Source organism: Salmo salar, chromosome ssa04 (genome assembly GCF_905237065.1).
Source record: "Salmo salar chromosome ssa04, Ssal_v3.1, whole genome shotgun sequence".
Classification (NCBI taxonomy): Eukaryota; Metazoa; Chordata; class Actinopteri; order Salmoniformes; family Salmonidae; genus Salmo; species Salmo salar.
The window spans coordinates 89085771-89100175 of NC_059445.1; the positions used below are offsets into that span (position 1 = coordinate 89085771).

The 14405-nt window shown below is 44.3% G+C and overlaps 1 protein-coding gene across 2 annotated transcripts in view; it reads right to left on the bottom strand.

Annotated features, from left to right (window-relative positions):
• The window catches only part of LOC106604060 (multidrug and toxin extrusion protein 1), a 60221-nt gene that overhangs the window by 25702 nt on the left and 20114 nt on the right, over positions 1-14405 (bottom strand). For both annotated transcript variants that reach the window (XR_006769704.1, XM_045717483.1), the window contains exon 10: positions 13396-13463. Coding sequence is in view for 1 of the 2 variants with exons in the window: in XM_045717483.1 (XP_045573439.1) it covers positions 13396-13463 (68 nt within the window). In the remaining variant the exon portion in view is untranslated. The remainder of the gene's footprint in view (positions 1-13395; positions 13464-14405) is intronic.

The window sequence follows — 14405 nt, forward strand, 5'->3', positions numbered from 1 at the left end:
ATGTTACCATGGTAGCTAGCTGATAGACAGTGTGATGTTACCATGGTAGCTAGCTGATAGACAGTGTGATGTAGGTGATGGTAGCTAGCTGATAGACCGTGTGATGTTACCATGGTAGCTAGCTGATAGACAGTGTGATGTTACCATGGTAGCTAGCTGATAGACAGTGTGATGTTACCATGGTAGCTAGATGATAGACAGTGTGATGTTACCATGGTATCTAGCTGATAGACAGTGTGATGTTACCATGGTAGCTAGCTGATAGACAGTGTGATGTTACCATGGTAGCTAGATGATAGACAGTGTGATGTTACCATGGTAGCTAGCTGATAGACAGTGTGATGTAGGTGATGGTAGCTAGCTGATAGACAGTGTGATGTTACCATGGTAGCTAGCTAATAGACAGTGTGATGTTACCATGGTAGCTAGCTGATAGACAGTGTGATGTTACCATGGTAGCTAGCTGATAGACAGTGTGATGTATGTGATGGTAGCTTGCTGATAGACAGTGTGATGTTACCATGGTAGATAGCTGATAGACAGTGTGATGTTACCATGGTAGCTAGAAGATAGACAGTGTGATGTTACCATGGTAGCTAGCTCATAGACAGTGTGATGTAGGTGATGGTAGCTAGCTGATAGACAGTGTGATGTTACCATGGTAGCTAGCTGATAGACGGTGTGATGTTACCATGGTAGCTAGCAGATAGACAGTGTGATGTTACCATGGTAGCTAGCTGATAGACATTGTGATGTAGGTGATGGTAGCTAGCTGATAGACAGTGTGATGTTACCATGGTAGCTAGCTGATAGACAGTGTGATGTTACCATGGTAGCTAGCTGATAGACAGTGGGATGTTACCATGGTAGCTAGCTGATAGACACTGGGATGTTACCATGGTAGCTAGCTGATAGACAGTGTGATGTTACCATGGTAGCTAGATGATTGACAGTGTGATGATACCATGGTAGCTAGCTGATAGACAGTGTGATGTTACCATGGTAGCTGGCTGATAGACAGTGTGATGTTACCATGGTAGCTAGCTGATAGATAGTGTGACGTTACCATGTAGGTGATGGTAGCTAGCTAATAGACAGTGTGATGTTACCATGGTAGATAGCTGATAGACAGTGTGATGTTACCATGGTAGCTAGCTGATAGACAGTGTGATGTTACCATAGTAGCTAGCTGATAGACAGTGTGATGTTACCATGGTAGCTAGCTGATAGACAGTGTGATGTTACCATGGTAGCTAGCTGATAGACAGTGTGATGTTACCATAGTAGCTAGCTGATAGACAGTGTGATGTTACCATGGTAGCTAGCTGATAGACAGTGTGATGTTACCATGGTAGATAGCTGATAGACAGTGTGATGTTACCATGGTAGCTAGCTGATAGACAGTGTGATGTTACCATGTAGGTGATGGTAGCTAGCAAATAGACAGTGATATGTTACCATGGTAGCTAGCTGATAGACAGTGTGATGTTACCATAGTAGCTAGCTGATAGACAGTGTGATGTTACCATGTAGGTGATGGTAGATAGCTGATAGACAGTGTGCTGTTACCATGGTAGATAGCTGATAGACAGTGTGATGTTACCATGGTAGATAGCTGATAGACAGTGTGATGTTATCATGGTAGCTAGCTGATAGACAGTGTGATGTTACCATAGTAGCTAGCTGATAGACAGTGTGATGTTACCATGGTAGCTAGCTGATAGACAGTGTGATGTTACCATGGTAGCTAGCTGATAGACAGTGTGATGTTACCATGGTAGCTAGCTGATAGACAGTGTGATGTAGGTGATGGTAGCTAGCTGATAGACCGTGTGATGTTACCATGGTAGCTAGCTGATAGACAGTGTGATGTTACCATGGTAGCTAGCTGATAGACAGTGTGATGTTACCATGGTAGCTAGATGATAGACAGTGTGATGTTACCATGGTAGCTAGCTGATAGACAGTGTGATGTAGGTGATGGTAGCTAGCTGATAGACAGTGTGATGTTACCATGGTAGCTAGCTAATAGACAGTGTGATGTTACCATGGTAGCTAGCTGATAGACAGTGTGATGTTACCATGGTAGCTAGCTGATAGACAGTGTGATGTATGTGATGGTAGCTTGCTGATAGACAGTGTGATGTTACCATGGTAGATAGCTGATAGACAGTGTGATGTTACCATGGTAGCTAGAAGATAGACAGTGTGATGTTACCATGGTAGCTAGCTCATAGACAGTGTGATGTAGGTGATGGTAGCTAGCTGATAGACAGTGTGATGTTACCATGGTAGCTAGCTGATAGACGGTGTGATGTTACCATGGTAGCTAGCAGATAGACAGTGTGATGTTACCATGGTAGCTAGCTGATAGACATTGTGATGTAGGTGATGGTAGCTAGCTGATAGACAGTGTGCTGTTACCATGGTAGCTAGCTGATAGACAGTGTGATGTTACTATGGTAGATAGCTGATAGATAGTGTGATGTTACCATGGTAGCTAGCTCATAGACAGTGTGATGTATGTGATGGTAGCTAGCTGATAGACAGTGTGATGTTACCATGGTAGCTAGCTGATAGACGGTGTGATGTTACCATGGTAGCTAGCTGATAGACAGTGTGATGTTACCATGGTAGCTAGCTGATAGACATTGTGATGTAGGTGATGGTAGCTAGCTGATAGACAGTGTGATGTTACCATGGTAGCTAGCTGATAGACAGTGTGATGTTACCATGGTAGCTAGCTGATAGACAGTGGGATGTTACCATGGTAACTAGCTGATAGACAGTGGGATGTTACCATGGTAGCTAGCTGATAGACAGTGTGATGTTACCATGGTAGCTAGATGATTGACAGTGTGATGATACCATGGTAGCTAGCTGATAGACAGTGTGATGTTACCATGGTAGCTGGCTGATAGACAGTGTGATGTTACCATGGTAGCTAGCTGATAGATAGTGTGACGTTACCATGTAGGTGATGGTAGCTAGCTAATAGACAGTGTGATGTTACCATGGTAGCTAGCTGATAGATAGTGTCACGTTACCATGTAGGTGATGGTAGCTAGCTAATAGACAGTGTGATGTTACCATGGTAGATAGCTGATAGACAGTGTGATGTTACCATGGTAGCTAGCTGATAGACAGTGTGATGTTACCATGGTAGCTAGCTGATAGACAGTGTGATGTTACCATGGTAGCTAGCTGATAGACAGTGTGATGTTACCATGGTAGCTAGCTGATAGACAGTATGCTGTTACCATGGTAGCTAGCTGATAGACAGTGTGATGTAGGTGATGGTAGCTAGCTGATAGACAGTGTGATGTTACCATGGTAGCTAGCTGATAGGCAGTGTGATAATACCATGGTAGCTAGCTGATAGACAGTGTGATGTTACCATGGTAGCTAGCTGATAGATAGTGTGATGTTACCATGGTAGCTAGCTGATAGATAGTGTGATGTTACCATGGTAGCTAGCTGATAGACAGTGTGATGTTACCATGGCAGATAGCTGATAGACAGTGTGATGTTACCATGGTAGCTAGCTAATAGACAGTGTGATGTTACCATGGTAGATAGCTGATAGACAGTGTGATTTTACCATGGTAGATAGCTGATAGACAGTGTGATGTTACCATGTAGGTGATGGTAGCTAGCTAATAGACAGTGTGATGTTACCATGGTAGCTAGCTGATAGACAGTGTGATGTTACCATGGTAGCTAGCTGATAGACAGTGTGATGTTACCATAGTAGCTAGCTGATAGAGAGTGTGATGTTACCATGTAGGTGATGGTAGATAGCTGATAGACAGTGTGCTGTTACCATGGTAGATAGCTGATAGACAGTGTGATGTTACCATGGTAGATAGCTGATAGACAGTGTGATGTTATCATGGTAGCTAGCTGATAGACAGTGTGATGTTACCATAGTAGCTAGCTGATAGACAGTGTGATGTTACCATGGTAGCTAGCTGATAGACAGTGTGATGTTACCATGGTAGCTAGCTGATAGACAGTGTGATGTTACCATGGTAGCTAGCTGATAGACAGTGTGATGTTACCATAGTAGCTAGCTGATAGACAGTGTGATGTTACCATGGTAGCTAGCTGATAGACAGTGTGATGTTACCATGGTAGATAGCTGATAGACAGTGTGATGTTACCATGGTAGCTAGCTGATAGACAGTGTGATGTTACCATGGTAGCTAGCTGATAGACAGTGTGATGTTACCATGTAGGTGATGGTAGCTAGCTAATAGACAGTGATATGTTACCATGGTAGCTAGCTGATAGACAGTGTGATGTTACCATAGTAGCTAGCTGATAGACAGTGTGATGTTACCATGTAGGTGATGGTAGATAGCTGATAGACAGTGTGCTGTTACCATGGTAGATAGCTGATAGACAGTGTGATGTTACCATGGTAGATAGCTGATAGACAGTGTGATGTTATCATGGTAGCTAGCTTATAGACAGTGTGATGTTACCATAGTAGCTAGCTGATAGACAGTGTGATGTTACAATGGTAGCTAGCTGATAGACAGTGTGATGTTACCATGGTAGCTAGCTGATAGACAGTGTGATGTTACCATGGTAGCTAGCTGATAGACAGTGTGATGTAGGTGATGGTAGCTAGCTGATAGACCGTGTGATGTTACCATGGTAGCTAGCTGTTAGACAGTGTGATGTTACCATGGTAGCTAGCTGATAGACAGTGTGATGTTACCATGGTAGCTAGCTGATAGACAGTGTGATGTTACCATGGTAGCTAGATGATAGACAGTGTGATGTTACCATGGTAGCTAGCTGATAGACAGTGTGATGTAGGTGATGGTAGCTAGCTGATAGACAGTGTGATGTTACCATGGTAGCTAGCTAATAGACAGTGTGATGTTACCATGGTAGCTAGCTGATAGACAGTGTGATGTTACCATGGTAGCTAGCTGATAGACAGTGTGATGTAGGTGATGGTAGCTTGCTGATAGACAGTGTGATGTTACCATGGTAGATAGCTGATAGACAGTGTGATGTTACCATGGTAGCTAGAAGATAGACAGTGTGATGTTACCATGGTAGCTAGCTCATAGACAGTGTGATGTAGGTGATGGTAGCTAGCTGATAGACAGTGTGATGTTACCATGGTAGCTAGCTGATAGACGGTGTGATGTTACCATGGTTGCTAGCTGATAGACAGTGTGATGTTACCATGGTAGCTAGCTGATAGACATTGTGATGTAGGTGATGGTAGCTAGCTGATAGACAGTGTGCTGTTACCATGGTAGCTAGCTGATAGACAGTGTGATGTTACTATGGTAGATAGCTGATAGATAGTGTGATGTTACCATGGTAGCTAGCTCATAGACAGTGTGATGTATGTGATGGTAGCTAGCTGATAGACAGTGTGATGTTACCATGGTAGCTAGCTGATAGACGGTGTGATGTTACCATGGTAGCTAGCTGATAGACAGTGTGATGTTACCATGGTAGCTAGCTGATAGACATTGTGATGTAGGTGATGGTAGCTAGCTGATAGACAGTGTGATGTTACCATGGTAGCTAGCTGATAGACAGTGTGATGTTACCATGGTAGCTAGCTGATAGACAGTGGGATGTTACCATGGTAGCTAGCTGATAGACAGTGGGATGTTACCATGGTAGCTAGCTGATAGACAGTGGGATGTTACCATGGTAGCTAGCTGATAGACAGTGTGATGTTACCATGGTAGCTAGATGATAGACAGTGTGATGATACCATGGTAGCTAGCTGATAGACAGTGTGATGTTACCATGGTAGCTGGCTGATAGACAGTGTGATGTTACCATGGTAGCTAGCTGATAGATAGTGTGACATTACCATGTAGGTGATGGTAGCTAGCTAATAGACAGTGTGATGTTACCATGGTAGCTAGCTGATAGATAGTGTGACGTTACCATGTAGGTGATGGTAGCTAGCTAATAGACAGTGTGATGTTACCATGGTAGATAGCTGATAGACAGTGTGATGTTACCATGGTAGCTAGCTGATAGACAGTGTGATGTTACCATGGTAGCTAGCTGATAGACAGTGTGATGTTACCATGGTAGCTAGCTGATAGACAGTGTGATGTTACCATGGTAGCTAGCTGATAGACAGTATGCTGTTACCATGGTAGCTAGCTGATAGACAGTGTGATGTAGGTGATGGTAGCTAGCTGATAGACAGTGTGATGTTACAATGGTAGCTAGCTGATAGGCAGTGTGATAATACCATGGTAGCTAGCTGATAGACAGTCTGATGTTACCATGGTAGCTAGCTGATAGATAGTGTGATGTTACCATGGTAGCTAGCTGATAGATAGTGTGATGTTACCATGGTAGCTAGCTGATAGACAGTGTGATGTTACCATGGCAGATAGCTGATAGACAGTGTGATGTTACCATGGTAGCTAGCTAATAGACAGTGTGATGTTACCATGGTAGATAGCTGATAGACAGTGTGATGTTACCATGGTAGCTAGCTAATAGACAGTGTGATGTTACCATGGTAGCTAGCTGATAGACAGTGTGATGTTACCATGGTAGCTAGCCGTTAGACAGTGTGATGTTACCATGGTAGCTAGCTGTTAGACAGTGTGATGTTACCATGGTAGCTAGCTGATAGACAGTGTGATGTTACCATGGCAGCTAGCTGATAGACAGTGTGATGTTACCATGGTAGCTAGCTGTTAGACAGTGTGATGTTACCATGGTAGATAGCTGATAGACAGTGTGATTTTACCATGGTAGATAGCTGATAGATAGTGTGTTGTTACCATGGTAGCTAGCTGATAGAAAGTGTGATGTTACCATGGTAGCTAGCTGATAGACAGTGTGATGTTACCATGGTAGCTGGCTGATAGACAGTGTGATGTTACCATGGTAGCTAGCTGATAGATAGTGTGACGTTACCATGTAGGTGATGGTAGCTAGCTAATAGACAGTGTGATGTTACCATGGTAGCTAGCTGATAGACAGTGTGATGTTACCATGGTAGCTAGCTGATAGACAGTGTGCTGTTACCATGGTAGATAGCTGATAGACAGTGTGATGTTACCATGGTAGTTAGCTGATAGACAGTGTGATGTTACCATGGTAGCTAGCTGATAGACAGTGTGATGTTACCATGTAGGTGATGGTAGATAGCTGATAGACAGTGTGATGTTACCATGGTAGCTAGCTAATAGACAGTGTGATGTTACCATGGTAGATAGCTGATAGACAGTGTGATGTTACCATGGTAGCTAGCTGATAGACAGTGTGTGATGTTACCATGGTAGCTAGCTGATAGACAGTGTGATGTTACCATGGTAGCTAGCTGATAGACAGTGTGATGTTACCATGGTAGCTAGCCGATAGACAGTGTGATGTTACCATGGTAGCTAGCCGTTAGACAGTGTGATGTTACCATGGTAGCTAGCCGTTAGACAGTGTGATGTTACCATGGTAGCTAGCTGTTAGACAGTGTGATGTTACCATGGTAGCTAGCTGATAGACAGTGTGATGTTACCATGGTAGCTAGCTGATAGACAGTGTGATGTTACCATGGTAGCTAGCTGTTAGACAGGGTGATGTTACCATGGTAGCTAGTTGATAGACAGTGTGATGTTACCATGGTAGCTAGCTGATAGACAGTGTGATGTTACCATGGTAGCTAGCTGATACACAGTGTGTGATGTTACCATGGTAGCTAGCTGATAGACAGTGTGATGTTACCATGGTAGCTAGCTGATAGAGAGTGTGATGTTACCATGGTAGCTAGCTGATAGACAGTGTGATGTTACCATGGTAGCTAGCTGATAGACAGTGTGATGTTGCCATGGTAGATAGCTGATAGATAGTGTGATGTTACCATGGTAGCTAGCTGATAGACAGTGTGATGTTACCATGGTAGATAGCTGAAAGACAGTGTGATGTTACCATGGTAGCTAGCTGATAGACAGTGTGATGTAGGTGATGGTAGCTAGCTGATAGACAGTGTGATGTTACCATGGTAGCTAGCTGATAGACAGTGTGCTGTTACCATGGTAGATAGCTGATAGACAGTGTGATGTTACCATGGTAGTTAGCTGATAGACAGTGTGATGTTACCATGGTAGCTAGCTGATAGACAGTGTGATGTTACCATGTAGGTGATGGTAGATAGCTGATAGACAGTGTGATGTTACCATGGTAGCTAGCTAATAGACAGTGTGATGTTACCATGGTAGATAGCTGATAGACAGTGTGATGTTACCATGGTAGCTAGCTGATAGACAGTGTGTGATGTTACCATGGTAGCTAGCTGATAGACAGTGTGATGTTACCATGGTAGCTAGCTGATAGACAGTGTGATGTTACCATGGTAGCTAGCCGATAGACAGTGTGATGTTACCATGGTAGCTAGCCGTTAGACAGTGTGATGTTACCATGGTAGCTAGCCGTTAGACAGTGTGATGTTACCATGGTAGCTAGCTGTTAGACAGTGTGATGTTACCATGGTAGCTAGCTGATAGACAGTGTGATGTTACCATGGTAGCTAGCTGATAGACAGTGTGATGTTACCATGGTAGCTAGCTGATAGACAGTGTGATGTTACCATGGTAGCTAGCTGTTAGACAGGGTGATGTTACCATGGTAGCTAGTTGATAGACAGTGTGATGTTACCATGGTAGCTAGCTGATAGACAGTGTGATGTTACCATAGTAGCTAGCTGATAGACAGTGTGTGATGTTACCATGGTAGCTAGCTGATAGACAGTGTGATGTTACCATGGTAGCTAGCTGATAGACAGTGTGATGTTACCATGGTAGCTAGCTGATAGACAGTGTGATGTTACCATGGTAGCTAGCTGATAGACAGTGTGATGTTGCCATGGTAGATAGCTGATAGATAGTGTGATGTTACCATGGTAGCTAGCTGATAGACAGTGTGATGTTACCATGGTAGATAGCTGAAAGACAGTGTGATGTTACCATGGTAGCTAGCTGATAGACAGTGTGTGATGTTACCATGGTAGCTAGCTGATAGACAGTGTGATGTTACCATGGTAGCTAGCTGATAGATAGTGTGATGTTACCATGGTAGCTAGCTGATAGATAGTGTGATGTTACCATGGTAGCTAGCTGATAGACAGTGTGATGTTACCATGGCAGCTAGCTGATAGACAGTGTGATGTCACCATGGTAGCTAGCTGTTAGACAGGGTGATGTTACCATGGTAGCTAGTTGATAGACAGTGTGATGTTACCATGGTAGCTAGCTGATAGACAGTGTGATGTTACCATGGTAGCTAGCTGATAGACAGTGTGTGATGTTACCATGGTAGCTAGCTGATAGACAGTGTGATTTTACCATGGTAGCTAGCTGATAGACAGTGTGATGTTACCATGGTAGCTAGCTGATAGACAGTGTGTGATGTTACCATGGTAGCTAGCTGATAGACAGTGTGATTTTACCATGGTAGCTAGCTGATAGATAGTGTGATGTTACCATGGTAGCTAGCTGATAGACAGTGTGATTTTACCATGGTAGCTAGCTGATAGACAGTGTGATGTTACCATGGTAGCTAGCTGATAGACAGTGTCTGATGTTGCCATGGTAGATAGCTGATAGATAGTGTGATGTTACCATGGTAGCTAGCTGATAGACAGTGTGATGTTACCATGGTAGATAGCTGAAAGACAGTGTGATGTTACCATGGTAGCTAGCTGATAGACAGTGTGTGATGTTACCATGGTAGCTAGCTGATAGACAGTGTGATGTAGGTGATGGTAGCTAGCTGATAGACAGTGTGATGTTACCATGGTAGCTAGCTGATAGGCAGTGTGATAATACCATGGTAGCTAGCTGATAGACAGTGTGATGTTACCATGGTAGCTAGCTGATAGATAGTGTGATGTTACCATGGTAGCTAGCTGATAGATAGTGTGATGTTACCATGGTAGCTAGCTGATAGACAGTGTGATGTTACCATGGCAGATAGCTGATAGACAGTGTGATGTTACCATGGTAGCTAGCTGATAGACAGTGTGATTTTACCATGGTAGATAGCTGATAGATAGTGTGTTGTTACCATGGTAGCTAGCTGATAGACAGTGTGATGTTACCATGGTAGCTAGCTGATAGACAGTGTGATGTTACCATGGTAGATAGCTGATAGACAGTGTGATGTTACCATGGTAGATAGCTGATAGACAGTGTGATGTTACCACGGTAGATAGCTGATAGACAGTGTGATGTTACCATGGTAGCTAGCTGATAGACAGTGTGATGTTACCATGGTAGCTATCTGATAGACAGTGTGATGTTACCATGTAGGTGATGGTAGATAGCTGATAGACAGTGTGCTGTTACCATGGTAGCTAGCTGATAGACAGTGTGATGTTACCATGGTAGCTAGCTGATAGACAGTGTGATGTTACCATGGTAGATAGCTGATAGACAGTGTGATGTTACCATGGTAGATAGCTGATAGACAGTGTGATGTTACCACGGTAGATAGCTGATAGACAGTGTGATGTTACCATGGTAGCTAGCTGATAGACAGTGTGATGTTACCATGGTAGCTATCTGATAGACAGTGTGATGTTACCATGTAGGTGATGGTAGATAGCTGATAGACAGTGTGCTGTTACCATGGTAGCTAGCTGATAGACAGTGTGATGTTACCATGGTAGCTAGCTGATAGACAGTGTGATGTTACCATGGTAGCTAGCTGATAGACAGTGTGATGTTTCCATGGTAGCTAGCTGATAGACAGTGTGATGTTACCATGGTAGCTAGCTGATAGACAGTGTGATGTTACCATTGTAGCTAGCTGATAGACAGTGTGATGTTACCATGGTAGCTGGCTGATAGACAGTGTGATGTTACCATGGTAGCTAGCTGATAGACAGTGTGATGTTACCATTGTAGCTAGCTGATAGACAGTATGATGTTACCATGGTAGCTGGCTGATAGACAGTGTGATGTTACCATGGTAGCTAGCTGATAGACAGTGTGATGTTACCATGGTAGCTAGCTGATAGACAGTGTGATGTTACCATGGTAGCTAGCTGATAGACAGTGTGATGTAGGTGATGGTAGCTAGCTGATAGACAGTGTGATGTTACCATGGTAGCTAGCTGATAGACAGTGTGATGTTACCATGGTAGCTAGCTGTTAGACAGTGTGATTTTACCATGGTAGCTAGCTGATAGACAGTGTGATTTTACCATGGTAGCTAGCTAATAGACAGTGTGATGTTACCATGGTAGCTAGCTGATAGACAGTGTGATGTTGCCATGGTAGTTAGCTGATAGACAGTGTGATGTTACCATGGTAGTTAGCTGATAGACAGTGTGATGTTACCATGGTAGCTAGCTGATAGACAGTGTGATGTAGGTGATGGTAGCTAGCTGATAGACAGTGTGATGTTATCATGGTAGCTAGCTGATAGACAGTGTGATGTTACCATGGTAGCTAGCTGTTAGACAGTGTGTGATGTTACCATGGTAGCTAGCTGATAGACAGTGTGATGTTACCATGTAGGTGATGGTAGCTAGGTGATAGACAGTGTGATGTTACCACGGTAGCTAGCTGATAGACAGTGTGATGTTACCACGGTAGATAGCTGATAGACAGTGTGATGTTACCATGGTAGCTAGCTGATAGACAGTGTGATGTTACCATGGTAGCTATCTGATAGACAGTGTGATGTTACCATGTAGGTGATGGTAGATAGCTGATAGACAGTGTGCTGTTACCATGGTAGCTAGCTGATAGACAGTGTGATGTTACCATGGTAGCTTGCTGATAGACAGTGTGATGTTACCATGGTAGCTTGCTGATAGACAGTGTGATGTTTCCATGGTAGCTAGCTGATAGACAGTGTGATGTTACCATGGTAGCTAGCTGATAGACAGTGTGATGTTACCATTGTAGCTAGCTGATAGACAGTGTGATGTTACCATGGTAGCTAGCTGATAGACAGTGTGATGTTTCCATGGTAGCTAGCTGATAGACAGTGTGATGTTACCATGGTAGCTAGCTGATAGACAGTGTGATGTTACCATGGTAGCTAGCTGATAGACAGTGTGATGTTACCATGGTAGCTAGCTGATAGACAGTGTGATGTAGGTGATGGTAGCTAGCTGATAGACAGTGTGATGTTACCATGGTAGCTAGCTGTTAGACAGTGTGATTTTACCATGGTAGCTAGCTGTTAGACAGTGTGATGTTACCATGGTAGATAGCTGATAGACAGTGTGATGTTACCATGGTAGCTAGCTGTTAGACAGTGTGTGATGTTACCATGGTAGCTAGCTGATAGACAGTGTGATGTTACCATGTAGGTGATGGTAGCTAGGTGATAGACAGTGTGATGTTACCACGGTAGCTAGCTGATAGACAGTGTGATGTTACCACGGTAGATAGCTGATAGACAGTGTGATGTTACCATGGTAGCTAGCTGATAGACAGTGTGATGTTACCATGGTAGCTAGCTGATAGACAGTGTGATGTTACCATGTAGGTGATGGTAGATAGCTGATAGACAGTGTGCTGTTACCATGGTAGCTAGCTGATAGACAGTGTGATGTTACCATGGTAGCTTGCTGATAGACAGTGTGATGTTACCATGGTAGCTTGCTGATAGACAGTGTGATGTTTCCATGGTAGCTAGCTGATAGACAGTGTGATGTTACCATGGTAGCTAGCTGATAGACAGTGTGATGTTACCATTGTAGCTAGCTGATAGACAGTGTGATGTTACCATGGTAGCTAGCTGATAGACAGTGTGATGTTTCCATGGTAGCTAGCTGATAGACAGTGTGATGTTACCATGGTAGCTAGCTGATAGACAGTGTGATGTTACCATGGTAGCTAGCTGATAGACAGTGTGATGTTACCATGGTAGCTAGCTGATAGACAGTGTGATGTAGGTGATGGTAGCTAGCTGATAGACAGTGTGATGTTACCATGGTAGCTAGCTGTTAGACAGTGTGATTTTACCATGGTAGCTAGCTGTTAGACAGTGTGATGTTACCATGGTAGATAGCTGATAGACAGTGTGATGTTACCATGGTAGCTAGCTGATAGACAGTGTGATGTTACCATGGTACTTAGCTGATAGACAGTGTGATGTTACCATGGTAGCTAGCTGATAGACAGTGTGATGTAGGTGATGGTAGCTAACTGATAGACAGTGTGATGTTATCATGGTAGCTAGCTGATAGACAGTGTGATGTTACCATGGTAGCTAGTTGATAGACAGTGTGATGTTACCATGGTAGCTAGCTGTTAGACAGTGTGATGTTACCATGGTAGCTATCTGATAGACAGTGTGATTTTACCATGGTAGCTAGCTGATAGACAGTGTGATTTTACCATGGTAGCTAGCTGATAGACAGTGTGATTTTACCATGTAGGTGATGGCAGCTAGCTGATAGACAACAGACTGAGCCCCCAACTCCACCTCACTGATAAGACCTAAGAGAGGGGAGAGGCAGAAGATAGGAAGAAAGGGATGATAAGGAGAGATGAAGAAATGGGAGAGAGGAAAGATGGAGAGAGAAGGGGACATAGGGAGAGAGGGAAGATACATAAGATAGAGAAGGGAGAGGGGAAGAGAGAAAGGGAGAGAGAATGGAGAGAGACAGGAGAGAATCGCGAGGGGGAAGATATGGAGAGAGGGGAGATCAGGAGAGAGACGAGAGAGGGGAGAGAGGGAGAGCGAGGGGAAAGAGATAAGATATGGAGAGAGGACAAATAGGGAGAGAGTCGGGAGAGAGGCAGAGGGAGATGGAGGGAAGATTTGGAGAGAGGGGTGATGAGGAGAGAAAGGGAAGATATGGAGAGATGGGTGATGAGGAGAGAAAGGGAACATATGGAGAGAGGGGTGATGAGGAGAGAGTGGTGATGAGGAGAAGAGGAGAGGGGAGACAGGGGAGAGGGGAGACAGGGGGGAGAGGAGGGGGAGAGGGGAGAGCAGAGGAGAGGGGAGAGCAGGGGTGAGGGGAGAGCAGGGGGAGAGGAGGGGGAGAGGGGAGAGCAGAGGAGAGGGGAGAGCAGGGGAGAGGGAGACAGGGGAGAGGAGGGGGAGAGGGGAGAGCAGGGGAGAGGGGAGAGCAGGGGAGAGGGGAGAGCAGGGGAGAGAGAGCACGGGAAGAGGGGAGAGCAGGGGAGAGGGGCGAGCAGGGGAGAGCAGGGGAGAGTGGAGAGCAGGGGAGAGCAGGGGAGAGCAGGGGAGAGCAGGGAGAGTAGAGCCGAACATATTGAAAAGTCCCCTTGTCCGAGAGAGATTTACATGGTTATCAAGGGTTGCACGTTTTGGTTATTGCCCAAACACTAAACAAACGATTGAAATAATCAAGAAGTTTTGATAATTTCAATCACCTGTGTAACGATGGGGCATAAACTAACCGTGCACCC